The 26,478-nt window shown below is 39.3% G+C and overlaps 2 protein-coding genes across 6 annotated transcripts in view; both read left to right on the top strand.

Annotated features, from left to right (window-relative positions):
• Positions 1 to 983: 983 nt before the first annotated feature.
• CCP110 (centriolar coiled-coil protein 110) lies at positions 984 to 16,515 on the top strand. 3 transcript variants are annotated; one of them, XM_057418974.1, is made up of 15 exons: positions 984 to 1,049; positions 1,900 to 2,056; positions 3,413 to 3,541; positions 4,915 to 6,556; positions 7,512 to 7,636; positions 7,781 to 7,964; positions 8,653 to 8,792; positions 8,998 to 9,114; positions 9,375 to 9,476; positions 9,762 to 9,878; positions 10,319 to 10,398; positions 10,979 to 11,041; positions 11,843 to 11,902; positions 12,436 to 12,518; positions 16,280 to 16,515. In XM_057418974.1, the coding sequence occupies exons 2-15, from the start codon at positions 1,910 to 1,912 to the stop codon at positions 16,330 to 16,332; spliced, it is 3,042 nt and encodes a 1,013-aa protein (XP_057274957.1). In that variant the 5' UTR covers positions 984 to 1,049; positions 1,900 to 1,909; the 3' UTR covers positions 16,333 to 16,515. The 3 variants fall into 3 exon arrangements, with proteins under 3 accessions (XP_057274957.1, XP_057274958.1, XP_057274956.1); XM_057418975.1 differs by lacking the exon at positions 984 to 1,049 and adding an exon at positions 1,164 to 1,229; XM_057418973.1 differs by lacking the exons at positions 984 to 1,049; positions 12,436 to 12,518.
• Positions 16,516 to 18,408: 1,893 nt separating this feature from the next.
• The window catches only part of VPS35L (VPS35 endosomal protein sorting factor like), a 56,189-nt gene continuing 48,119 nt past the window's right edge, over positions 18,409 to 26,478 (top strand). The window contains exons 1-7 of one of the 3 annotated variants that reach the window (XM_057418998.1): positions 18,409 to 18,550; positions 21,223 to 21,322; positions 22,277 to 22,444; positions 22,784 to 22,906; positions 23,264 to 23,288; positions 24,311 to 24,387; positions 25,464 to 25,592. In XM_057418998.1, the coding sequence (XP_057274981.1) occupies positions 18,483 to 18,550; positions 21,223 to 21,322; positions 22,277 to 22,444; positions 22,784 to 22,906; positions 23,264 to 23,288; positions 24,311 to 24,387; positions 25,464 to 25,592 (690 nt within the window). In that variant the 5' untranslated portion in view covers positions 18,409 to 18,482. Of the gene's footprint in view, positions 18,551 to 18,617; positions 18,640 to 21,222; positions 21,323 to 22,276; positions 22,445 to 22,783; positions 22,907 to 23,263; positions 23,289 to 24,310; positions 24,388 to 25,463; positions 25,593 to 26,478 lie in introns of those variants that run through there. The other 2 variants (XM_057418999.1, XM_057419001.1) reach the window with 2 other exon arrangements.

The raw sequence follows: 26,478 nt of genomic DNA, 5'->3' as shown, positions 1-26,478 counted from the left end.
TTCTAAACTGGGTATATACATATACATATATTTGTCACATATTGTCCTACCTGGTTCTGAGCATCTTGGATATTCTTTTCTGTCCTATGGCTTTGTGTTTCATCCGGGTGTGTCTGAGGAAAAACCTGAAACACACATGCAGACACATACCATAATGGAATGTATAATTAAATGTCTTACATATTTAGAGATCTCTTGATAAACAACAGCATTTGTTGGGATTAAAGACAAAGATATAACCCCCCTCAATGATGTTTAACCTACTGAAGAGGTAACAGATGGAGTTGTGTTTCTGAAACAAGAACAGCACCTTTAACACCCCGGAACGTTCATGGGGAACTAGATGTTAAATTCATTGTTCCTGGGCCTGTTGCTGGCAGACAAATGTGCATTTTCCACCTGACTTGCCTCCTGGATGAGTATTACCTGCTCCTCAGCTGGCAGGACCAGCAGCTGCCTGCCGCCCGGGTGGGATGGGGTGACTGTCTGCCATGACAACCTGATGCTGTCCTCGAAGAGCGTATTAGCAACTTCTCATGTTCATCTTGCTCATCACAGTGTCTCTGGTGGTACCAATACTTGCTAGTGACAGTCTGTGGTCCAGGTTGTACTAGAACTGTCCAGCCGTGTGATACTTGGTGTGATAAAGCAGAAGAAGCTTCACCCGTGCTGATAGGGATCTCCTGGAAACTTATGGGTGGGAATCCCTGGGAATCAGTCCCGGGTGGCCCTCGGTGCCACCTCACGCCTCTGAACGTTGGAGCTGCCGTTGCCCGGGAGCTGTCCCGCGGGCGCAGTGATGTGAGCAGGTTTGTGGATGGCGCTCACGCCCTTCCCCAGACCAAATCAAGAGGTTTTTATCCTCAACTTTGGGCCGCAGAGAGGACAGCCCCGAGCTCGTGTGCCCGAGCCCGCCCGGGAGGAGGAGCGGAGCGGAGTGGGCCGCAGTGCGCGCTGGGGCCTGTAGTGCTGTGGCGCCGGGCTCGGTTGCCGGGAGGCGGTGTCGCTCCGGGCGGCCGGGCAGGGCTGGGCCTCCGGGCCCCGAGCAGGTACCAAGCGAATCGCCGTGAGCGCGGGCCCAGCGCAGGGCCCAGCGGCCGTGGTGGGCGCGCTGCCGTCGGGCGGGGAGGGCCACGGGGCCCGCCGGTGCCACAGGCCTCCCGGAGCCGATGTCGGGCAGGGCGGCCGAGGGGAGAGGAGGGGCCGCCGCCCGGGCTGTGGAGGGCTCGGTGCGCACGGGGCTGTGGGAGGACGGCGGGCAGGCAGAAATAGGCTGAAGGGGTGTGCGAAGGGAACAAAAGCGTTGGCGGGCCTTGCCAGGAGGTGCCTGGCTTTGGGTTCTGACTCCGGTCGGCATGGGCAGTGTGAGGAATGTCGGCTTCTGTAGGGAAACAGGGCTAATTTAGGGTTTTGGTAGAAGCATTGGCGTGTGTTCGTACAGGCATGTATGAAGGAGGAGGCTCGTGGGGTTGAGACAGAGATTCCCCTAAATATAAAGGCTGGTCTTGGTTTAACACCAGCATTTCTATGTATTTTTTTACTGCAATTTTATTTATTCATTAAAGTTGATGGGATATGTCTGATAGCTGTGGGAGGCCTTAGAGGTTTAGTCTTGGGTGGAAATGGTGAAGATTGTCTATGGCATGTGTACTTCTGTAAATCGATCATCTCTGTACCTGTGATCATAATTTTTTGCTCATTCATATTCTATTTTTATATGGGAAAAAAAAAAGAACAGCTTTTCGGCTTTTGTTAGTGATAGGAAGAAGAGAAACTTACTTGGGTTTTCTAATGTATCATTTGTTTCCCAGAACAGAGCAATACAGAATTAGTTGTGATACTGTTTTCCCTTCGTGGTCTTGGAAGTACATGGAAGTGTAATGTTATTATTCTTTGTAGCTTAGTTAAAATGAAGATGGAGGATTATGAAATATTCTGTAAGAAGCATCTTGCCAGAATCCAAGAAGAGGCACTAAAAAGAGAAACCTCTTTCGCTATTCAGCAGAAAAATATCTCCCTCATTCAATTCCATGGAGTTCCTGTGCTTTCTCCTCTCGTAAGGGCTGTTATTTATTTATTTTTTATTTTCTTCTCTGGTGTGCTAACTTGTGCTATTGGCACGAGCCTTGATGTCTTCATGTAATGATTCTACTGAAGGTACAGCTCTGTGTGAGGTATCATCTAGTCTGCTCTTTATTCTAGGCATTCTTAGCTTTAATATTACAAAGTAAAGGGGTAAAATGTACTTTTTTTTACATTGACTATGTTTGCTTTATTTTTTTTAAATTTGTTCTCTTCAGAAGGGGAATAAAAGTGTTTGTGGTATTAAATAGATGAATATTACTGCTGGGCTTGACTTCATAGAAAATCGTATCAACATTCCAAATGTTGAATACATGAGGGTTTTTAAAAGTGTCACAGATACCCCCCAACAAACCCAGTGCAAATAGGAAATACTGGGACACTTAAAAAGCTTTTAAGTAAATTTCTTTTTTGCATGTGTTTGCAGCTTCCTCTAATGTATTTCACAGGCTCATCAATTATGTTAAGTCATTCTATGGTTAATGCAAACAGACCCAAGCAGAAGACTGTTGGTAGTTTGTGCAGTAATACAGCTGACTTCCTTGTTTCAGTGATGGGAAGTGAATGGAGAGACTTTCTAACAACCATGTCCCAAAATCAGGATACAGATATACATCAGAGTAAATGGTGCATCTTAATACTGTTAATTTACAAATGAGTTGTTATTTTATGGTTTCATAAAATAAATGTATCATTTGACTTGATACTATTAAATGTTGCAGAACTTTGTGAAACTAATTTTTGTAGCTGTATTTTGTAGATCTACTTCTGACTTTTATCCAAACCACATATTCTAAAGTTGTAACTCAGAAGATTTTCAGATTCTGATTGTTGAAAGGATCCAGCAGACTGCTTGCATACATTTCTTTCTTGTGAAATTCCCCTCTGGTTCAGGAGGGCACATGTGGGCTAGTCCTTCACATAACTATTTTGAGTACAGGTTTGAGTTGCAGAGGGGCTCCACAGGATGGCCAAACTTACCACCTCTATAGAGGGCTGAGAAAGACCTGTCCTGCAGTGTCAGTCCTGTGTCATTTGAAGTTGGTGCTATAGCATGTAATGTTCATGCAATGTTCTCATAAACAGCCTCTTAAATTCATGTTCATTTGCATGTGTGCCAAGAAGGAGTTTTGTGGATCTTCCTTGGAAAAAAAAAATATATATAAGTGGTTAAAAAGAAACTGCCATTTAAAATGTGTGCAAAGTCTCGGGTGATCGTTATTGTTCTGTTGGATTGTTCTTTTGTTTTTCTTTCTAATTTATTTCTGAAATTCTGTATTGCAGTTTGCATTAGTGATATAAACCGTGTTTCTTACACTCTGTTTTGCAGCTTAGCCTTGAAAAGAAAAAGGAAATACAGCAATATAAACAGAAAGCACTGGACCTAGAGACCTGGAGACAGAACTCCCGGAAAAGAGCTTTACTGAATCGTGTTCAGGAGATTCTAGATAATGTTCAGGTAGCGTTAGTCCAAAGCCACCTTACAGCTTTACAGAAAACATCACCTTATAGGCATTTTGAGAAAGTGCTGGGGTTTAAGTATTCACCATGAAATTAATAGCAGTTAACTCTTCAGAAGCAGTATGTGCTAGTACTTCATGGTATGTGACCTGATAATGGATTATTTAGTGATAATCTCTGCATTCATTATATTGCATGGGACTTGCTTTTCGCTGCTTTTGTTGGTATATGCAAAAGGCACACCACACCAGATGAATAACTGTTGCTTTTGTAGCTGTGTTGAAACAACTAAATAGTAAAAACAAATGAACATCTTACCCCTTCCACATGTTAGAGCTTGCTGTAGTTGCATGCTTACAGTTTAATTAGAAAATAATCTATAGTCAACTTTACAGAATTACAATTAACTTGCAATTCTGTGTACTTTGAATTTTACTGCAGCTGTTTTCTTCGCTGCTTCAATGACGAATTTACTAGCTGCTTAAATTGAAAAAGCTATTAAATACGTCTAATTGAGATACTATTTACCTTTGAAACAGTTGTGATACAGTCTTTAATTTAACCTGTGTCTTAAACAAATCCAGTTAACACTGGATTTGTTGGGTTGCTAAGGTGGCAAACAAAAGTTTGTGGTTTGCATTGTTAACTGAACTGTACATTGCAACATTCACGTGGCTTGGGATTGGAAGAGCAGATCAGGAATACAATACAAAAATAAGTTAGCCTTTTCTTTTTTTCCTGAAGGTGTCCCCTTAATAATTGAGTTGCAACAGACAGAATAACCTATAGGATAATTGCAGTGTGAAAATCCTTTTATCAGATGCCGGCTAAAAGTAGCATATAATACTTAAATAAAGGTGGTTTTTCAACTACTGTACAAGTCAAAACTCTTTAATTGTCCCTGGATTAGTGAAGAAATGAACAGGTTTTAGTTACACTATTTTTATTAGGAATTATATAGATTTGTTTTTAGTTATCTGTAGGTTTATCTATATTTTGTGGTGATTTTTTTCAATTACATTTCTTACTGTAAACATGTTTTCATGTTTTAAGAGGAATCTTGCAAGATATTTTCAAGCCATAAAATGATTTTAATATATCCAGATCACCTTATGAAGAAAAGAGCATTTTTGCACACTGATACTTATATCTGTAAAAATTCTAAGTGGATCATTATTCAAATTCAGATTTTAATTCAAATAATTAGTTTCTCATTGCAAAGAGCTTTGTATTTTAAGTAATTTCTAGGAAATTCGTAACAGTTGAACTGTATTGGTTTTAAGTGGTAGTAATCTTTTATAAAATCAGATGAAGCTTGCAGGAATCGGAGATTTAATTGAAAACGTGATATTTTTTAATTTTTATTTACAGATCAGGAGACGACCTAGTGTGAGTGATGTGAACACACAGGAGGCTGAGAATACTTGTCCTGATTCAGATGCAAAAGCTTCAGCTGACTTCACAGCTCTATCAGATGGCACTTCGGCATGTTCTTCTGAAAGGCATAGTTCTACAGTGCTTGAAAAGACACCAGATCTTAAGGCATCAGATGCTGTCGGGGAGGTGACACCAAATGTGACAGAAGTAGTTAAAGCAGCAGAAGAAAATGTTATTTCAAAGCAAAGTGAGAGTCACATCTCAAAAGGTGTGCCTTGTCCAAGGGCTGCGTCTCCTGACAATGTGCATAATAAGCCTGCTTCATTTGCTTTGCAAAAGCAGGAGGCACTAGGAGCGTCGCCGTCAGATGAGGAAGTCCAAGATCCATATGTAATGAGTCTTCAGAACCTGATGAAGAAATCTAGGGAGTCCATAGAGAAAGAGCAAACTAAGCGTAGCTCAAAAACTAATTCAAAGAGGAGTATGAATGAAAGTCATTCAGATAAAGAAAATGATGGTGTTAAAACAGCTGATTCTGTGAAAGAAAGAGCAAAGCTTGCAGGCAGAAGTTGCACTGCTCTGACACTTGATAAGCCTAGTCTTAATAAATCAAATACTCTTCTCCAGGGTGCCTCTACTCATGCAAATAACACAAGTATGTCCACTTTATCCAGTTTTTCTAAAGTGGACATACCGATGAGAGTTGGAACACCCCCACTGGTGGATTCAGATTCAGATGAAGAATTTAAAAAGACTTCTATGTTTGATCGTGACAGTAGCATTGTCAGGAACCTCACAGGCTCTTACGCCAGATTGCCAAGCCCAGAGCCAAGCATGAGCCCTAAAATGCACCGGAGGCGCCCAAGACCTTTATCAATGGGACACATAGTTATAAATAACCCAGTGAACGCCTATGAGTTGAGTCCTAAGGGCAAGGGTAGAGCGATGGATTTAATCATGCAAGATATTGCAGACAAAAACAATGTGTCCGAATCAGTGCCAAAGTTCATGGTGGACTTCACTATGGCTTGCCCTGGCAGAGTTCCTGGTGTCAACAGGAATTCTTCAGGCCCTTATGATGGGTTGGGAGTTGGCAGGCCAAATCGCTATTCCTTTGGACACTTCGAAAGCAAAGGAACATTGTTGACTACAGTGGAAGGACAGCTAGTGATGGACAGCAGAGGCCCCTATAAAGTAGAGACCAGCACTAATGTTGCTGCAAAACTGAATGAGCCATTTGTCAGCAGTCAGTCTACAGTCACACAGAAGCTCCTGACTGCAAACGAAACCAACCCATCTAGTCTGCTAGAAAATACTAAATGTAATTCTCCAGTAGAACTCAATAAGTCCTATGATGTAGAAGACCCATCTCCACTACTAACGCAGAGCAAGAATATGCAACAGCAGATGGACACTCCAAGTGTTTCCTCAGCACATGAGCAGTTTCTAGAAAATAGTTTTGAAAAGGTAAAACGTAGACTTGATCTGGACACTGACAACTGCCAAAAAGAAAACAGTCCCTGTGTTCTTACAGTTGGAATGGAAGAACAAGAGAAGCAGTGGTTGCAGGAACAGAAGTATCCCCTGGGATCAGTTTACATTACCAAGACTGCAGCCACTGACAATATGGCAAAAGGTAAAAGATTTCCTGTACTTGAAGCTTTTTCTTACACTTATCAGTTTATAAATCTTTTGGAAAAAAACCCAATGATCATTTGTCATTGCTGTTCCTAAGTATGTGCATATATCAAAAAAATTTTGTTGAGTGAAAAATACCTTTTTTTCAGTAACCTCATTACTTCCCTCATTTTTAAGTAATGACACATTCTGAAATTCAACTTGCTACGTGAGCTGTTTTTAACTGCTACAGGATGGAGTAATGGCTGTCTTAGGAGCCACTTGGAGTTAAAAGTCTTACAACAGTTATTTGTAACAAATACTTGATGAAACAATTGATGAGGAAACATCGGCTAAAACATTGTGTATCAGTTTTGTCAGTTCTGTATTCTCAGTGGTATCATTTGACAGCACAAATAGTAATTTCCTGTTTGAATGTAGAAATCTGAATTTGGTTTTGCTAAGAAAATCATGGTTTATTCCACGAGGTTTAAATAAGATCACTAAAGATAGCCTGTGTATATTAAAATACCTTTTAATGGGTTGCAAATCACTGTATAGGTATTTTGTTCAAATTCAAGACTGTTATATCTGTATGTGCCTCTAACAAATCAAGCTGGAGTGGCATAATTCACCCAAGCAGGTGCAGGTGTGCTATTCTTAGAGCTATTTTTTTTGTGACCTCATTTTACTATAGTCTCAGATGGAATTACTGCTGGTCCATTCATATGCTTATCCCACTAATGTGAACATGCAAATATTTTGAAGGACTGCAGTAACTGAGGTTCTTTGCAAGACATCATGGAAACGTGATATCAAGGTTCTCCACAATACGTAACGGAAACCTGACGGCAAAGATCTGTTGTACATTTTTACTGATGATGCAAAATCCTTCTATTAAAAGTATCTATGTCCATGGCAAAGATCATATAGAAATTATTTAATATTTGATTCTTTGTAATGTATCTTCTCAGAGGAGATTTTAAAAACTAAAATGTTGGCCTTTGAAGAAATGAGGAAGAGACTTGAGGAACAGCATGCACAACAGCTGTCGATTCTGATAGCTGAGCAAGAGAGAGAACAGGAGAAATTGCAGAAGGTAAGCTAAAAAGAGGAAAAATTCTAAGCAAAGGGCATGTGTGTTGTATTGCAGCTTGTCAGAAAGCAGTTGATGTAAAAATGTATGTTCTGTTGCTTTGTAGAGGTAGAAAAATAGTCTCATACTTGATTCTTTCTTTTGTAGGAACTGGAAGAACAGGAGAGAAAGTTGCAAGGGAAGAAGGTTGCTACAACAGAAATGGAAATTTCCAAAGTGAACATTAACAGTAGGATGGAGTTGGAGTGGAGGAAAAAAAGTGAAAGCAGCTTGCTGGAAAGTGTGCAGTCTCAGCTGGAGACGGTCCATAATGCAAACTCTACCAGCATTGGTAAAACTGACAGGGTAGAACAAAGATTAAATGTTGTGATATATTTTGATCTATAATGCTTGATGGGACGAGGTGCCCCACTGTATTGATAAAGGCAGTGTTCCTGCCCTGGAATACTTGTTGATAAGGATCATGTGGACAGCTTCTGCCTCCAGCTGTATCCAGCACATGTAAAACAAATTCTGTGTTGCATCTTTGTCTAGATGGCATTTAGCACGGTTTCAGCCATCCTTGTACTGCGCCATGCACTGCATTTGTTATATAATTGTTATAGGGCATATTCGAGGATAACAGGCTAAGAGAAAACTCATTTGGTCAAGGGTGTGCAAGTGGATATGCATCATGTCGCAGAAGGTTCATTCTCACGCCATGTAGCTGTACAGCAGTGTGACAGATGTTCTCCTTTGTGTAGAAGGATTAGAAGGGCTCTGCCAAGGGGTCTTGAATGCAAGAAAATACAGCTATAGCTGTTGGAACACCTCTCACTGGTTCCGGGGCATTATGAAATGTTTTGGTTTGTCTTCTGTTTATCAAATTTTGCTAGGAAATGCATCAGAAATACTCAGATTGCTTCTTCCAATTGACCTGGTAAACAAAGCTGCTACCTTGGAGCTGAGTGTATACACACACAGTCATTACTTTATGGACAAAAGTGTAGGTTGAACTGTGCTTTCTGCTTTGCATGCAGGTTTTGCTCATACTACAACACCTAGCACCTTCGCTACAACAAGTGAAACATCATTCTTTCTCTGGGGACCATCAGGCACTGGAGTTATAAAAACCTCCGTATCTAGGCCAAGTAACAGGATCAAAACTAGGTGGACTCAGGTAAAGAAAAAAAAAGCTATTTCTAGCTTTAAAAACCTGTAGTTCTTGTAAGTGGGTACTTCTGGCACAGCCAAAACTTTATCATAAGCAGCTTGTTTCTCACCTCAAAATGTTGGTCACATGATTGATGTTAGTTGAGTGAAAATGCATAATTCTTGGCTTTTTTAATCAAATGTTTAGAAAATGCTTTTATTTTCCTTTTAAGGTTTTCAGTCCCGAGATACAAAAGAAGTTCGATAAGATCACTGCTGTGGCAAAGGGGTTTCTCACTCGTAGACTCCTGCAGACAGAAAAGCTGAAACATCTGAAGCAAACTGTGAAAGTAAGATCAGCATTTTTATATTGTGCAGCTTCACCGCCTGTTTGGTTTTGTTTCTGTCTTCATGACACATGAAAAGATGCATTTTCTGCTTTCAAAAGAATTTCAGCATGTCTATCACTTGAACACGTTTAAGTATTGTACTGCTCAGTGTCATAAGGCCCAAGTCAAAGACTGTGTGTCCAACGCATACTGTTTGTAATGATTTCTTTGTTGTGAGGGATGATGGTTGGTGCTTAATCTTGTTTTGCTGTCTTCCCCAGGATACAATGGAGTTCATAAAAAATTTTCAGTCTGAAGCCCCATTAAAAAGAGGAAGTGTTTCTGCACAAGATGCATCCCTTCATGAAAGAGTCATGGCTCAGGTGACACAATTTAAGCTTTTTTTTTTCCCCCCTTTTTTTTCTTTCCTAGCTATTCTGCTTTTGTAGTGTAAATACCTAAAACCTTCAGGGTGACTTTATTTAAAGTAAAAACTTTAAAATATTTCTGTGAAGAGAAGATTACAGTTTTATGCTGACACATTAAGAGAGATATCAGAATTATCTTTTCAAGTGTTTTGTTTAGACTGAAAGCAGGAAGAGTTTGATGATCAAAACTTGACTCGTTACTTTATTAAAATGTTAATAAATGTTAATTATTCTTTCCAGCTGCGAGCTGCTCTGTATGACATCTATGACATCTTTTTTACAATGGAGGCATCTGAAAGAATGAATATTCTGCGTCATGATCGTGAAGTTCGTAAAGAGAAGATGCTCAGGCAAATGGTATGTTATATTCAAGAGAATGTGAACTGTTAAAGACTTTCAGTACTGAACCATTTTGCTTTTAAAAGGTTCTTCCTCAGCCAGTAAAAAGTTTTTAAAATCTAAGTTGTTTAATTATTTAAAAAAGTTTTTAAGATGTAAGTTGTTTAATTATGCTTTTTATTCGGATAAAAAAAAGGAAAAAGAGAGGTTAGTGCACTAGGAATTATTATGTTGAAACTTTTAATGTGTAGATGTATAAAAAGTTAGAATTAAAAACATGGTGAAAATAATAACAGAAAGTCCCTAACAAGAATTTGTTATGGCACACAAACCTTTTTAACCTGGGAATATAAGGGGCATCCTTGAATTTTTAAAAAGAAAAAACCCTCGAATTCAGGCTGAATGTGAAATTAGTACTGAAAACACTGTTGGTTTTGTCGGTTCTTTTGCTTTTTTAGGATAAAATAAAGAGCCCAAGAGAGCGAGTGACACTTTCAACAGCTACACAGAAATCTCTGGACAGGAAGAAGTACATGAAGTATGTGCAGTTCTCCTTTTGTGGTGGTGGTGGGTGGTGGTGGATGGCAAGAGGATGAGTAGGAGGCATTGGAAGTAGTGAAAAGACGTTTTTGGAGTAAGAGCTTTTTTGCAAACTAATGTATCTCCCAGGAAGAATGAATAAAAATCTGTCTGTGGGTGTGTGATGTCTTAGTGATAATAGTTCACTCTTCCTTTTAAGAGACTTCTTGTTTGCATGGGAGAAAAAATGTTTTTTCTAAGTTGTGCATTTATGTTATTTTCCAGTGGTGAGTACTTAGGTTATGGTTGATTTTGTAAATTGCAAAATTGTTCCAAGTGATTTTAGCAGTCTTTCTAAGCGCCTAGCAACAGAGATACTTGATGGAGTATCTCTGCCAAAGTTTTTTGAGGGGATGGTAGCAGGTGTTGTCCTGCAACACAGTGGACTGAACACTTGTGTGACACTTTCTTGAGGGTAAAAAGTGATAATCCGTAGTACTGCTGTAGATCATGTTGTAGGCTTTCTCTTACTGTTTCTGTTCAAGACCTAAATGATGATTTTATGATTTAAATATATTTCTATACTTTTGTTTTTCTAGGGCTTCAGAAATGGGAATGCCGAGTAAAAAAATAATCATAAAACAAAAAACTCCTGAAAGCCGGTGAGTGAAGATTACTTGTATTAGAATGCATTTAAAGAGCTATCGTAGAGATTCCTTGATCTGTGTTGCTGGTTTGCCATTGGTCAGCTCAGTTCCTGCCACTATTATGACAGCCAGTAATGAAATCTGGTTTAGCATGGGCTGAAAAGGGGTTTGTTAGAAGTTAGAAAAGATGCATAGAGTCAGTTCTGAAATTTTATCTTCAGAAATTATTTATTTATGGCTTGAAATGTCTGTGTTCAGGTTCAAGGTTTTTCTCCAAGATACACTATTAGTATTTCTTAAGCAGCTGCTCTCTTATGAGGCCTGTCTGCACCTTTCTCTAATATGAAAAGTCAGATATTTGGCATGCCTTAAAACCAATTTTTATCCCATGCTTACCCAAAAGCTTTGAAGATGTGCTGTGCTGTTTACTAACACAGTTCAATCTTCAGTGACTAGTTAAAGCTATTCAGTCGTATTTTCCTGTATGTTCTTATCAATACCTAGGACCCCAAGGCACTGTTGAGGACTTTTATCTGCGTGCTTTCTTGTGTCTTTGTTTTAAATAGCGGGAATAGTAATCCTATTCTGGAACTTTAATTCCAGCCACTTTTGCCTACATTTCATCTGCATTACAGAACCCATTGGTCTTTCTGAGATGTATTATGTGAAACATGATGTATGTTGGAATGTGGTATTCCTTATGAGTTTTGGGTTGGTTTGGTTTTATGGTTTGTTTTTGGTTTTTGTTTGGGTTTTTTGGTCTTTTTTTTTTTTAAAGAAGGAAAAAAGCACTAATAAAGGTTTGTGTTTTACCAGCGTACTTCAACCCAACCAAGGACAGAATGCCCCAGTTCACAGGCTTCTTTGCAGACAAGGGTAAGGGCACAGCATTTTACAGCCTGAATAAAGCAAAGCGTAAGAGCACAGTGATTTCTGAATAATATTTACACATACTGGTGCAACTGTTGTGCAAGGTAAAAATACTTCTCACAGTATTTGGAAAGAGTGATGAAGCTTTGTTTTACCTTATACTGCAAGAAAATAGTGTTCTCATCCTCTTGTGTATTGTCTCCATTTACACTGTGTTCCAACATTTCTATTTGTAACATTCATTCCATGAAGCTTCGCTTCCACGTAATGAAATATGTGTATTTTTATATTCAGTATCTGAACTGAATTGGTTTCTTGAATAGAGCTTTAAAAATCTGTTCATGGGGAGATGTTCTCCTATTTAATATATCTATGTAGGCCATAATAATATCAATAGGAATTGTACTCAGGAGGAGGCTCTGTGGAACACTGTAAAAATGTTTTCATGCCAAACACAGTTTGATAGTGTCTTTATATGTTTGGATACAGCCTTTAAACTTTGTTGCAAGTGACTTATTAACTCTTTTATATTTAATTAGAACCCCTAAGACCTCAGTGAAGGGGGTTGAGCAAAATAGAAAGAAGGCCTCAGAGAGCAGAATGTCTAACAAGGCTGTTTCAGGTGTGTAGAAAATTGGTGCGTGGATCTTACAGTAAATATATTAGTATCTAGAAAAAGTAAATGGTCAATATGTTGTTTCCTTTTCTTGTGCACCTGCTTTGCTATGTCTGAAATCTAACCTATCTCTTTAAACAAATGCGCTGGTAACTTAACCATCCACTTTCAAATTCTATAAACATAGTATATAGAATGTGCAGCACAGCTCATTTGCTTTCACTCACCAGATGACCAGTCATAAAAAAGTTGGCAGGTATATTCACTCTAACTGTTTGAGAAGCTCATAGTAGTCAAAATGGATTTGTAGATTATTTGGATGGATAATGGATTAGAATCTTAATCTAGCATCCTACAGAATGTATTAGTGTCAAACCTTTTTTAATAAGGGAAATTCTTATTTATTACTGCCCTGGAGCAGTGCTGGCAGGGAATATCTCCAAGGTTTAGTGCAGTGTGTACTGTTTAAATGTGATGTTTTCCCATAGTGTTTGGTCTTTCCATAGTACTTTGTGAAGCCAAGAGAAGTGGCTATAGAAGGGTGTACCATAAGAAACTAGGCAAACACATCTGTAGCATTTCAGTTTGAAGAGGTGAAAATGAAAAAGCAAACATGGAGTTTATAAACAAGGTTTGTTAATTTATTTTTCTGTTCTAGTGCTGTCACCACTAAAGTGGAGCAAGGCAGTTGTTCATTTGCACTGAGTGACACTCCAGCAAAACTAGCAAAGGTTGTAAATAATCTCTCTGAAATATAAAGAAGAACATTAAGTAAGCAATGTAATTTTAACAACCAGAGGTAGTCATTAAGGGAAGTTTTCTTCTCCAAGTTTGCAAAACTGTGTCTGGTATTGACTTGTAAATGAGAGTGCTGAAGAAGACAACAAAACAGTCAATATGGGTACCAGTTACAGAGGTTGTAAAAGAGTAGTAGTGTAAGGGTAATGTCAGTGTCAGGTTCATCACTGGTTTGAGATTTGGATGCCATCCCAAATTTCATATAATTCATGCTCAGCTCATAATGACATGCAGTGTTTTTTACATTTGCCTCTGGCATCAGACCTCCAGTTAAAGCATTCTTTCTCTGTGTCGGCAGAGTGTGCTGCTCTGCTAATCTCCGAGTCTATTTTAGTCATAATTATTGAAGTCATAACAGCTGATACTTGGCAATGAAAAGATTGCTTTGGTTTATATCTCTAAATTTCTCTTTGCCTTTCCTTATTGATGTTTCTTGAGTACCTGGAAACCTGCATAATGCCTTCAGTAGTGGCCTTGGAACTTAGAGCAGAAGTGTCTAACCAACTTTATGCTGCCTAGTTCTGGTTGCACTACGTAACCTCATTTAGTGTTTGAACATCGTGTGTTCCCATGTTGTAATACCAATACTTCCATATGCTCCTTTATAAATAGGCTAGACTACTTGTATTAATAAAAATGAAATTGTTAGGTGAGGAATGCTTGGCATGAAAGAAATAACTTCCATAATTTTGCAATAATAAAAAGAACCGTAAGTTGAATGCATTTAAATAGAAATTGTTTTCTTTATACATGGATAAAATGTGAATAGTGAAGAAAGGCTTGGCAGTAAGTTGAATAGAGGTTTGAAAAGAGGATGTAAAAAGCCAAACAAATACATATGCTTCTCTTATTTTAGTAGAAGTTGTGCATGTCAGAAAACAAAGACTCGTAGCAGTGGCTTCATCCAGGCAATACAGAGATTTATTTATATCTGCAACTGTACTAGTCTGCTGTACTCCTAACCCATAATATTTTTAATTTCTTGTCTTCATTCATCCCTGACTCCCAGTTAAATTGTGTCTATTAGAGGGCCAAAAGGGCAGGAGGATTAGTAGAATACAGCTATTATAAATACATTCAAATTAGATACAAGACAAACCTTCAGAAGAAAACAATACTGTACTCATCCAACTCTTCTTCTTTTTTCTTCTTTCATTCTTCTGATAGTTTTAACTTCTGTCTACAGAGTGCTTTGTACCTTAATGCCACTCCAATTGGTGGTTGTCTTTCTCTGGCAAGAAGGCATCTCATTCAGGAATCAGCTAGTGGCCCTAAATTTACTTTTTGTTGTTTTGTACTCCTTCAAAGTTCTGTTCTAAAGAGAAAAGTAGAAACTGATAAATCTATAGAGTTTTATTTCTTGAGTTTTCAAAGAAGTACATTTTAAGTAGCACAGAGATGTTCAGTCAGGAGCCTGCAAGCTGTGCCAGGGTGGCATTTAATGTAGTCTGATTGTGTTAAAAAGGTGTTTGAGATCAGGCTGCTGCTACAACTAGACCTATTAATCTCCTTTGTTTTTGCCCAGTTTAAGTGTTGTGGAAAAGAGGGCATGAGGCGTATAGAGTATTTGGGTGGCCGAAGCACTTCGCCAAGTGTGGTGTTTCCCTCATGCCTGTCTCGGCTGAGCTGGAAGCAAGATGGCCCATTTGAGATGGGGTGTGCTATGAAGTGTGTTGAATTGAGCCAGCACTGCAGAAAGGCGTCAAGCTTGCTCTGTGTGAACAGCAGGTCAATTGTATACCATAGGGGAGATGCCACTTCCCTATGCTATCTTCTTATGTGTGGGAGATTTTTATGTAACTTGGAGGAAAGTGAAGAGCTAGTGTAAAATCACTAACAAAGCATCATGCCTGTCAGCCTGGTTGTTTGTCCTGCAAGATCACAGGTGAGCTGAAGAGTACAGCACTGGAGAGTGTTGGGCCAGCACAAATGCCTTTTTGTGTAGTGGGAAACAGTGTTCAGATGTTAGGGATCCTGACAGGGTGAGGTCTCTGTGGGCATTTCCGAAGCTGCTCTGCACGGTGCTGAATGTGGGCCTCGGACAACTGTGAGTAACCACTGCAACTCTGACAAAGAGTAGCTGAAGAGCCTAAAAAGGACTGGCATGTACTTTGTTACATTCATTTATTTGCCTGGTAACTCTTTCTCTCCACGGCTGTCTTCCATTTCCACTGCTCTGCACCACATAGTAGGATTGTCACTGCTTTGTGTGAATGTCTTTGTGTGAGTGTCACACTGCTGGGCACTTGGGAGCTGCCTGAACCTAGTGAATGCTGAGTTGTGCTACTTCTTAGCAGCCTGCAGCGCTAAACCCTTATTAATGGAAGATATTTGTGCTATGCATAATACAGTACGGCTTTATAAATATATAAATCTGTGTATATATTTGTTTCATGGCAGAGATTTATTTGTTATTATTTTGATACTTGAGCACCTTCACTTTTGTAAGGGCCCTGCCTGATGACCATATTCATACTGCACTTTGTGTATATGGAACCTGTAGAAATCTACAAATGTCTCTTGATTTATTAATGTGGCAGCTGGAGAAAAGAATTATCTTAAATATTTTATTTTATAACATTTTTTAATTGATAGGTTGTTTGAAAGTAGTATGTCGCATAATTAAACTTATCAGTCATTTAATCTCTGTCTTGGTAATGTGACAGGTGTGCTATAAAAAATTCATAGTTGTAGATGTTTTAAAGTAGCAGAAAAGAAGATGGAATAATTACTGAGGAAGGAAATATTACAAAATGTCATTAATTTCAAACCCATAGGTAATTTTTGTAAGGCATTTTGGGTGTAACGTCATGAAAACTGACATTTTAAAAGTAGCCACTGGATATATAATAAAGCTTTAAAAATATATAAATTGTCGTATGCTTTTTCAGCTATATTTGATGGATAATCCTGTTAGAAAAACTAGTAGTATTTATTCTAAAATGGTAATGTTTCTACTTCATTTTTAGGAGCATATGCAGGAAGAACCCAAAGAAAGAAGCCAAATGTTGTGACAATTTAAGAAGACAGCACTCACTGGGATAAAATGGCTGTTCTTTAATGATGGCATTCTCAGCACTGATTGACATAATGCATCTCCTATGCATATATGTATATTTAGAAATTATAAACATATTTTGTCATTTCCAGATGATGACACATTAATACAATCATATTGAAGTAATAAAGGGCTGTGAAGCTTGAATACCTGTGGAAAAAGTGCATGCTAAAACTTATATATTCATACTGCTACATGCACATAAGATTATTAATCTTGTTTGTTTAAAGACCACCACAGGGCAACATTAATTTGTGACTTTTTCCCACTCTTAATTCTTGTGTCTGACACACACTTTTTGCATTACTTCAAATCACAATTTCTGTGTGTGACTGAGATTACCTCAATTTAAATACTAATGGCCTACATGTTTTGCATTTCTGCTGAGTTGGACAGACATGGATACAGATTCACTGCTCACCAGACAGAAGTACTTTCAAAGACTATACTGAAACAGTGCTTTTATACATGAGGTAGATCAAACTGATGTGCTGAAAGAGTCCTAGGATTTTTTTTCCTTGCTGTCTACAGCATTTTCTTATGGAACAACTTTTGGCCAAGATGAAGTGAGAAGTGTACGTGCTACAAAAATTTCAGAAGGCAAGATTTTAATTGTTTTACCATTTCAGACTTACAAGTGATTGTTCATAATAATAATTCAGGTATCTTTTGTTTCATTGATGACAGTCATGATTTTTCTGAGCAGTTGCTCTTCTACAGTGACCTGACAGGCCCTTGTACCGAAATAATGGTTCCAAGGAGGAAAAATACCCCTATTAAATCCCAGCATTTTCTCATATTTGGAATAATCTTAACATTAAAAGAAAAAGGCTTTCCTCCTGATGGATATTATCCTTCAACTCGAGCAGAATTCTGTAACTTCTTTTAATTAACTTGGCATATTAATAGGGAATTGATAAGGAAGAGCTTGGCTGTGTGTGTCTTTGCAGTGCTTACTTTGCTCTGCAACAGTAGTAGTAGAGAGCTGACTAACAGAATGTGAAACGGATTGTATATTGTTACTTTCTCAGTATGGATACAGTGCAACACCCTGACTTTGAAGGCTTTGTAACATATTTATATGGCTATAAGAAAAAAGGCTGACCAAAAATTTCCTTGTGTTAAATAGCATGAAAGAGGAACATTAATGGTGGGGTGAGGAGAGTGTCTTCAGGGCAGCAACGAGTGAATTGTCTTGCTTGTGGCACTGGTTGTGCCTTTCATCTGCGACCACGTCTGTGCTTTGCAGCTGGTGACATTGTTCAGAACACACGTTTTATACCATGCAGTAAGTTACCCAAAGTGCACACCTGGGCAGTGAGGAAATGCTGCCTGAATGCTTTGAAGAACACCACTGCTTGGCAGCTCTTTGCCACGGCATTTATTTAAGAGCCTGCGGTGGGGGTTCCTCATGGTGTATATTTAAGAGTTTTCATCAGTGGAGGACCTGTCTCCCCCATACAAACGCTGTGATCCTCAAAATGCCAGGTGTAATGCCGGAAATGCCTGAGGCAAGCTTCCCACTCCCCCACGGAAGCTCCAGTTTGGTTCCCACCTTTCCTTGGGAGTGGAAAACAGCTCGAGGGGAAACATTTACCTTGACGAGAGTGACCTGTGTGCCAGGCGACAAGATGTGCTGTTGGTATATCAGTGCTAAAGGTGGATGTTTTTAAGGGGTGGTTTATGTGCTGTATTTATTATTAGCATAGGTGATATGTTGATGTAAAATTAGGTTTAGTTTAAGTGTTGGTAAAAATGAATGCTTGCCTTCTGTTCAGGTTTCACATCTAAACCTTTCTTACTTTAAGCATGCTTCCAGTGTGTGTATTAAACCATTCTAGCACAAGGGTTTTTTTAACTTTCACGAGGCCTTTTCTTCTTGACAAGTGCCAGAATTTGTTTTCGTACTTGGTGTTTTGTATTTATACCTATTTATCTTTTCGTTTTGTGTGGAACTGTGACATCGTTATGAAAGTGTATTTATTTTTGTACTTCATTTCGTTTTCACCGGACACACTGCACAATAAACTTTAACGTCTTTGACAAGAACCGCCTTTCTCTCACCGGCCGCGCGGGGGCAGCCGCCGGCCCTGAGGCGAGGGGCTGGGCGGGAAATGCCGGCGGAAGGCGACGCCCGGCTGCGGCGTCATGTGAACGGGTGCAAGATGGCTGCCTTTCCCTGGTGAGGCGGAGGGCCGCTGGCTGTGGGGGTCCCCGCGGCTGTGTGAGGCAGCCGTCGTGCTCAGCGCCCCTCACAGCCGAGGGGATGAGGTGGGGAGGGGGCTCGGAGAACGCCCGAGTGTGCCGGAGGGGGAAGCCTCGCCCTCCGGGAGCGAAAGCGCTCGCCGCTCCCGGGGCTCTTCTCCTGTGGGGCCTGAGGGAAGTGGGACGTCCGAGGGTGGCGGGAGGGAGTGGGGCGCTGGGTGCAGTGGCTGCGGTGCCATGGGGTCGCAGGCTGTGGAGGTGCTGACAGCCGTCCGGAGAGATGGGGCGGTGCAGCACAGATTTACAGCGCCGTGGTGTTACCCTGGGCTCTGCGGGGTGCCGCGGCGGGGACACGGGGCTGCCACACGGCAGCGGGCCCTCGGGGTCCGTGAGGGAGGCGGCCAAGGGAGCGAGCATCCCCGGTGCGGGTCTTGCTTCTAAGCGAGAAGGTGTTGGGTTGGTTTGATCACTTCATCCCCTCTGCTCGGAGGAAGGAGCCGCTGAAGGAGCAGAACCAGATGAAGGTTTCGTACCGTGAACCTGAGTTTACATCACAGGTTACTGGCTCAGTTTAGCTGCTTCTTTCACTGGCCCTTCGGAAGTAGAGACGGTGCTTAAGGGCTGCAAACTAAAGGCGGCTTCTTGCGACGTGCAGTATTTCTGCGGGAAAACTCGGTGTACAGCTAAAGAAGCTGCACTGAGTGGGACGTGGAATAGCTTCGTCTGGTGGTTGTTGTGGAAAGGAAGGATAAAACAGGCACTCTTTCTGTGCCAGAGGAAAGGAAAATATCTTCATAGCTCGTTTTTCTTCAAAATCGTTTAAAATGAGCTAATTTTCTGTTTGTGTTCTTTTGTTGTTCTTTTAACGCAAGAAATACACCCAGTTCTAGGTTTTGATGTGGCTGATGGGTTAGTCCTGAGAAAACTAGAAATGAAACCTCATGTGAGGTTCATTAACGAAAGTGATAGGCAGTAGTGAGAGCCAATTAGAGCATTAGGATGCCCGAAGGTTTCTTCCATATATACACTGCCATGCTGAAATCACTCTCATGACATTAACATGTGAGCAGAATTTCATGGTTAATAAAAAGTGGAAATAATTCATGGATTTAAAAGTTTAAAAGGTTAATAAAACCTCAGTTGGTTTCATAAAAACACCAGAGCTGCGCTTTTTATAATGAACACACCGGTGCACTTTAAAACCTGAACCCATGTAGCTGAGGAAATTTGTGGGTATAAGAGAGCTCTAACACATCTGGGTGCTGGAACTGTTGGTGCTTGGCGAGCACAGTAGTTTTGGTGGGATCTGTATGTGTGGTCAGTGAGCTTGCAGAAACAGGAAGGAATAAATGTGTCTGTAACTTATGAATTTCTAGCAGTACCAAAATAGGATGAAAACCAGGGCCTGCAGCCAGAAAGCAGAGCAGTGGGGCTGACAACAGTTTGGGTTTTGTGTGGTGCAGCACTGAGGTAGCTGGCTAACAAGTGGTAACATTGATGCAGAAGTGGCCATGGAGAAATAACAAACCAGAGTAAAATGTTCTGATGCGTGTTTTTCTGTAATATGGAAGATACTGTCTTGCTGCAGGGTTTAGCAGAACACTAGCTGCCTTTAAGCATTGTTGGATGCTGATTTTAAAGAGCTGTTTTGCAAACACATGAAGCTTAAAACCTAGGGCTAGAATTCATTTTTGTATTAAATATGTGTAAATATCTAGATATATTGTTTGGGGTTTATGTAAAATAACGATAGGTACATTCGTTTGTTGGGTGCACTTTGTTCTGTTATCAATACCAATATACCTCTAGTGTTGTAAAGAGATTCTTTTCCATTTTACCTGCCATGCTTGTTTGTGCTCCCTGTAAGCTTTCTGAAGCCTGTGCTTTAGGATGTTGGCAGACTGGCAATTGTTGAAGGTAGAGAGTGGTGGCAATTGCAGTGATGCTTGTGTGTGTTTAGAGGATTGAAAGCCGCTGTTAAAAGAGCGCCTGCAGGCAGGGGTGTATCTTACAGTATGCACTGGAGATGAAACCCTTGCTTGGCGCAAGCCTTATTTTAAGTTTACTTAAAATAAGTTTACTCTCAGAAGTTGGCTGCATTGCTGTGATGAAGAAGGAAATTCTTCATCTCTTTTCCCAGGAGAGTAAGTGGAACATCATTTCAGTGCAAGCTTGGACTTGCCCCCTGTATTAGATACATTACAAGCTGTTTTACCACTTGAATAGCCACATTGTAATGTACTTTTGAGAGACTTATTTGCAGGTTGCTGATCATTCACACGTGTGTATTAGACGTATATACTGCCTGGTGATGTCTCGCATTCTAATTAGAGTAGGATTGATTTTGGCCTGTGAGTGGTATGCCAAGTGTGAGCTGTCAGTGACATCTTTATTTACTGCTATATAGGAAATATCTGTAAAGACGAGGTATGGAAAGTTGAGTGGCTGAAAGTAAAATTTCTTCTGTTTCGGTTTTATGTATCTTCGTAGAGAGGGAAATTCTTGTCTTTATATTGACTTACTTTTCAACATGCGTTTCTTTCTGTTAACGTGTCTGCATCTGTATAGATGTGGGATGTGTTTCTCTGTTCATTAAGTATGTATATGGTTATTTATATGGATAAATACTTTCCCTTTACTCTTTTTAAGGCATGCAAGATCAAGAAACTATGTTTCAGAATCTGAAGTATGCAAACTGGAATCCATACCCTTGGATTTTGGCGATTACCATCCACTAAAGCCCATTACAGTGAGTTTCTTCTTGTCCTTTTGGAAAATTGAAGTGAATTAAAACTGATAGCATTCTTCTTTTTACTTCTGTTCCTTCAAAATTAAAATGCTTTGAAGCTGATGGTAGTACTAGTGAAGCTGCTTTCTGTTAGTGGCTTATTATGTTAGAGAGATCAAGGTTTATTCTGTTTGTCCTTTACAGAAATTTGCTGATGCTGTTATGGGTCAAAACCAGTCTCCTTCTGACAAATATAGCATTCCAACTTGTGGGTTTTCTTCGTTGCATTAAATGCTGAATAATGGATAAGTTTAAAATCAAATTGTTGCATTACAAATAACCTGCATAATTGCTTGATGTAAGATTCGGGTTTGGGTTAACTTCCAGTCAGCTGTATGCATTAAAACATTTATCATTTCTTTAATGTATGAGAGGCTTTTAAAACTATGGATGTACAAAAAAAATCCAGCTTCAAAGAAATGATAGTCATACAGTACTGAATGATAAATGGACAGCACCTTCTGCTCAGGAAGGTCAGTAGGGAGATATGGCGGAGGTCTTAAAAATGGACCTGATGTTTCAGGCTTGAGTATTGTACAAGAAAGTAAACATGAGACAAGCAGAGGAAAACAAATATCAAGGAGGAGGTTGGAGGAGATGGACAAAACCAATAAAATGGAGGGGGGGGGGCCTGTGCTGGAAAGAAATTTAGAGTGGTTGTTCTTACAGTTCTGTGGACCTGGAATTGGAAGGGGAAAAAAAAAAAAGCAATGGAAATGCTATCAAAGAGTGCCTCCAGGTTCAAGGGTAAAGGAGATGCTTCCTTTTAAATGTGGATGCTCATTCTAGAATTGGTTTTAGTTGTCCTTGCTCTCATTGCAACAACACAATTCATGTAGCACATATTTTGATGATTTATTAAAGTAAAAAGGGGAAAGAGAAAGCTTTTTTAGTAGTGCTGAACTTTTCTTTTAGGTTACTGAATCCAAGACCAAGAAAATGAACCGGAAAGGAAGCACTTCTTCTACGTCCTCCTCCTCTTCCAGTTCTATGCTGGATCCATTGAGCAGTGTACTGGATGGTACTGATCCCTTGTCATTGTTCGCAGCAGCTGCAGATCCTGTGACTACTACTGCGACCATGGTAATACTGGACGCAGTTATGTCCACTACATAAAATAACCCCTCCCCTCAAAAAATCCCCACAAAGCCAACCCTGGATAAAATAGATTTGTTTTGCCAATTAGGAGGTTAATGCAAATGAGAAATATACTTTATTAATAGAATAGCATATTCTTCTTTTCTTTACCTCTTCTATGTGGTTGATGTTGACATACTTATTGAAATATGGTTTTATTTTTTTATATATATTGTAACTTTTGGAAGGATCAGTTATAACTTGAAATATGAAGCTGACCTTTATAGGTTTTCTCATTTTTTTCCAGATTTGTATTTAACATTTGTGCTCTAATTCCCCTCGTAGGATAGCACACGAAAGAAACGGGATAAAGATGACAGCTCAGCAGTAGGAAGTGACTTTGAACCATGGTCAAGCAAACGTGGTGAAATTCTTGCTAGATACACAACAACAGAGAAGCTCTCTATTGTAAGTGGCAGCTTCTCCAGTTTTATTTGTTTCTACTAGACCTTTAATGGATTTTGATTATTGTTGTTTTGCAGTTATTTAATGGCTAAATACTGTCCCTCCAGATTTCCGTTTTAATGTTGTAGAAAGCTGTACCACAACTCTCACTTATAATAATTGTTCTGGAGCCAAGTCAGTGATCTGTGAATACTTAGAAGCCATAACTTCGTCTTTTTGTGTAACAATACAAATTATTACTGGTCTTATATCTGCTTCTAAACCATTACGGGCTTCATTAGCAGTGTAATTACCCTGTGAATTCTTAGAATGCTAGTGGGTACGTGTTTTCTGAAGTCTGCCTTTTCTCTTTCTTCACAGAATCTATACATGGGATCTGAAAAAGGTAAGCAGTTTCTTTAACAGCAATAAATTTTGCTTGAGGTGGGGTATAGTGGCAGGTTTGTGGTCAAGTATAGTTGAAAAGCATTTTCCTGTCCTCCCCCATTCCGACGTGTAGTTGGATCTGTGTTTTTTGTGAACAAGATTTCTGCTGGAATTTTACTTTAATTATTAAAAATAAACCATGCAGCCACCTTTGTCTTGTATTCCTGTAGGCTGATGAATTTGTGATTACGTGTTGTGGAAGGAAATGGGATTCATTACCTTCCACTATAGCTTAAAACTTTCATTTAAGATTCTGAAGATCATCTTTATCAACTCTTCTGCTTGCTGGAAGGGAAAGCAAACAAGTCCCTTGGGAACTTGTTCAGTTATTCTCTTTACATGAAAGTGAAATGGTTTCAGCTGTATGCTGAGTGTTCAAAAAAGAACCAAATGTTAAATATTTTATCACGTTTTCTAGCAAAGCAAATCTGGCTTTAGTAGTTATAGCTGATTGCATAGTAAATCAGGGCTTTTATATATGATTAAGCATGCAGCACTTCAGCTTCTGCAAAAATATGAAATACTTTTTTGGAATGAGAATGGTCAAACTGAAACAGGATGCGCAGGGTGAGTGTGACATCTCTGTCCTTAGATATTTTTAAACTGACTGGATGTAACCCTGTGCAATCTGCGATAACTTCAAAATCAGACCTGCTTTGAGGAGGAAAGTTGGACATAGACCTCCATAGGGCTTTTCTAGTCTAAATTATCCGGTGGTATTACCCAGTGGGTCCTTTCTTACCAGCAAACCTTGCAAGAAAATCTATTTATATTCAGTTTTGCTTACTTGCCATTCCCTGTTCAAAGTGAATGAGCGGTAGGTATGTTTAAATGTTGTCCTCATAAATAGTCACCAAATAAATGAAACCACTTGTCTTCTAGCATGGAAGCAGACTAGTTGTCTGAGTCTGTCAAGCTTCTTCAGGTTTATTTCCCCTTAGAAGTCCAAGTAAAGAAACTCAAGCATGCAATTCTTTACAGGAAAAGCTACAACTGCTGGCTCAGCAGTTTCTGAAAAAGTGAGGACAAGGTTAGAAGAACTGGATGATTTGGAAGAGGTGAGAGAATTTTCTGATCCAATTACATCACCATTTAAAACGTAAAGTAAATTTGTGAAATAAAAATCTTTTATGAAACTTTCAAAAGGTCCTGATTCCGCATGTGCTTATGCAATATTTAGTTAAGTATATACTTTCCACAGGACTTCTCCAGTAGCTTCAATCCTTATTGTTGCAGAATTCAGGCGGAGTCATATTTTTGTATCACTAGAAATTGTGATTTGAAAATTCACCTGATGTACCAGTGTTGCTTTACCTCAGTTCTGTTCACGGTCTGCAGATGCTCTAAAATTTTGTGGAGCCTGAAGTTTTAACATCTGATAATTTCATTTGCTGTTGTTGCAGAAGCTGCATCCTGTCTACCTGAGGTTAATTAAAGTTACATTTATGTGCTTGATAGAAATACTGAGTACTCAAGTTGTTTCTCAGACTGCAGTATTTGACTCTGCAAAGATGAGATCTTCTATAACTCACTTTCCTAGAACCTGAATTTGTGGGGTACTTCTAGAATTGTTTTGGGTAATGTTGCTTTGAAACTGCTGCCTCTTCACTAGCTTCAGGTTGCCTGTTGCCTGAGCCAGTACAGTTCTAATACTTGCATATCACAAAGGATTGAATTATTTTAGTAGAAAAATCAAGTACCCTTTATCATAACCTTTTATGAAACTGTAATTGCATTTGCATTTTATCTCTTCATCTATGATTGTTTTACTGATGGTTGTTTCTAGATTCTCAGGTATTATGAAATCTGTCTGTAATACGGCTTAATAAACTCATCAAAACTAGTGCTGAAGCTAGTTTTTAATGTCACTCTTATTTCTGTTGAAGACTATTCCAGAACCACCTTAAGATTTTTCTAAGTGCATTTTTAGTAACTTTTTTCCTCTGTCAGTTTGGTTCTAAAGCTTAAACAATTATTTCTGCTTCCAGGTTTAACTAGCTTATTTTTGCTGTGTAATCTTTTTATAAGGTCTATAAGGTCTTTGAGAAGACAGGTCATAGGAGTGCTTTGATTCTGAGCATGAAATGAAGATGGTCTCTCTCTCTTGCTGATTAGGTTTATTTTCAATTGCCAGGGGTCACAGAAAGAGCTGTTGAATTTGACTCAGCAGGATTACATGAACCGAATTGAAGAACTGAATCAGTCTTTAAAGGATGCTTGGTCCTCTGATCAGAAAGTAAAAGCTCTAAAAATAGTCATCCAGGTAATTTTTACATTTTCATTCTGTACAGAACTGGTGAGTTTGGTGGTGGTGTGACTTTGTCCCATTGCTTTCTTGGGGAAAGGTTTTCTGATACTTTTCTGTTGCTTGCTTCTGTTCTTCACTGAAACCAATTTCTTTGAGTTTTATGACTCCTGACAACAGTTGGATTTTCAACTTTGTTGTTATATATTAATTTTGACTAGGGTATGGAGAATGGAATTCTCAGAGTGGCCAAATGACAGATGTGGAAAATTTACCTGGTGAGGGATAATTAGTATAAATAACATGTAGTGATACCAACTTTTTTGAGGGCATGTAATTTCTCTCCTTTTCCCCTTCTAGCCCCTTGCTCCCTACCCCAGGTGGTAACAGAATGACTTTTTGAATGTCAGTGTTCCCCATCCAGAATTACTAAGACAATCAAATAATCTGATTTAGGATCCTAGCAAGCTACAGAAAACAAATCCAGATATTTAAAGTGTGTGTTTGGTTGTCTTTTTCTTTTTTAAACTTGTCCACAGTCATCTTCTGGCTCACTTGGGGTGATGGGCTCTGAGGGGGGCAGGGGGAAATAGGACAATTAAATGCTCTTTTTGTTTGGCTTGGCCTTTAAAAAAAGCCAGAGGCAGAGTGCATCAGAGGACAGATGAGATAATGACATCCTTAAAAGCTGTAAAACTGATAAAATGCTCATAGGCATCAAGTGGGGTTATATAAAGTAATGATTTTTTTTTTCTTTTGTCATGCTGGATACTCGTTTGAAAACTGTTTACAGTAATTTCAGCTTAAATTGTGGTAAAGATAATGAAGGATATGAACCATAAAGTAAGTGGGATCACATAATTATATATGACCCAGGGTGACTAATGTTGTGTTGTAATACTAT

The sequence above is a fragment of the Pezoporus wallicus genome, unplaced genomic scaffold (assembly GCF_028554395.1).
Source record: "Pezoporus wallicus isolate ANWC-B61680 ecotype Strahan unplaced genomic scaffold, APGP_CSIRO_Pwel_v1 contig_13942, whole genome shotgun sequence".
Taxonomy (NCBI): domain Eukaryota; kingdom Metazoa; phylum Chordata; class Aves; order Psittaciformes; family Psittacidae; genus Pezoporus; species Pezoporus wallicus.
Note: the sequence above shows the minus strand (reverse complement) of the source record. Positions and strands in the feature narration are given on the sequence as shown.

Excerpts from the sequence above, each read along its gene's own strand:
- CCP110 (XM_057418974.1), top strand. The coding sequence starts at position 1,910 with ATGAAGATGGAGGATTATGAAATATTCTGTAAGAAGCATCTTGCCAGA. Across the intron at positions 8,793-8,997 it reads TCAAAACTAGGTGGACTCAG|GTTTTCAGTCCCGAGATACA; the intron begins GTAAAGAAAAAA and ends TTTCCTTTTAAG. Across the intron at positions 11,042-11,842 it reads CAAAAAACTCCTGAAAGCCG|CGTACTTCAACCCAACCAAG; the intron begins GTGAGTGAAGAT and ends GTGTTTTACCAG.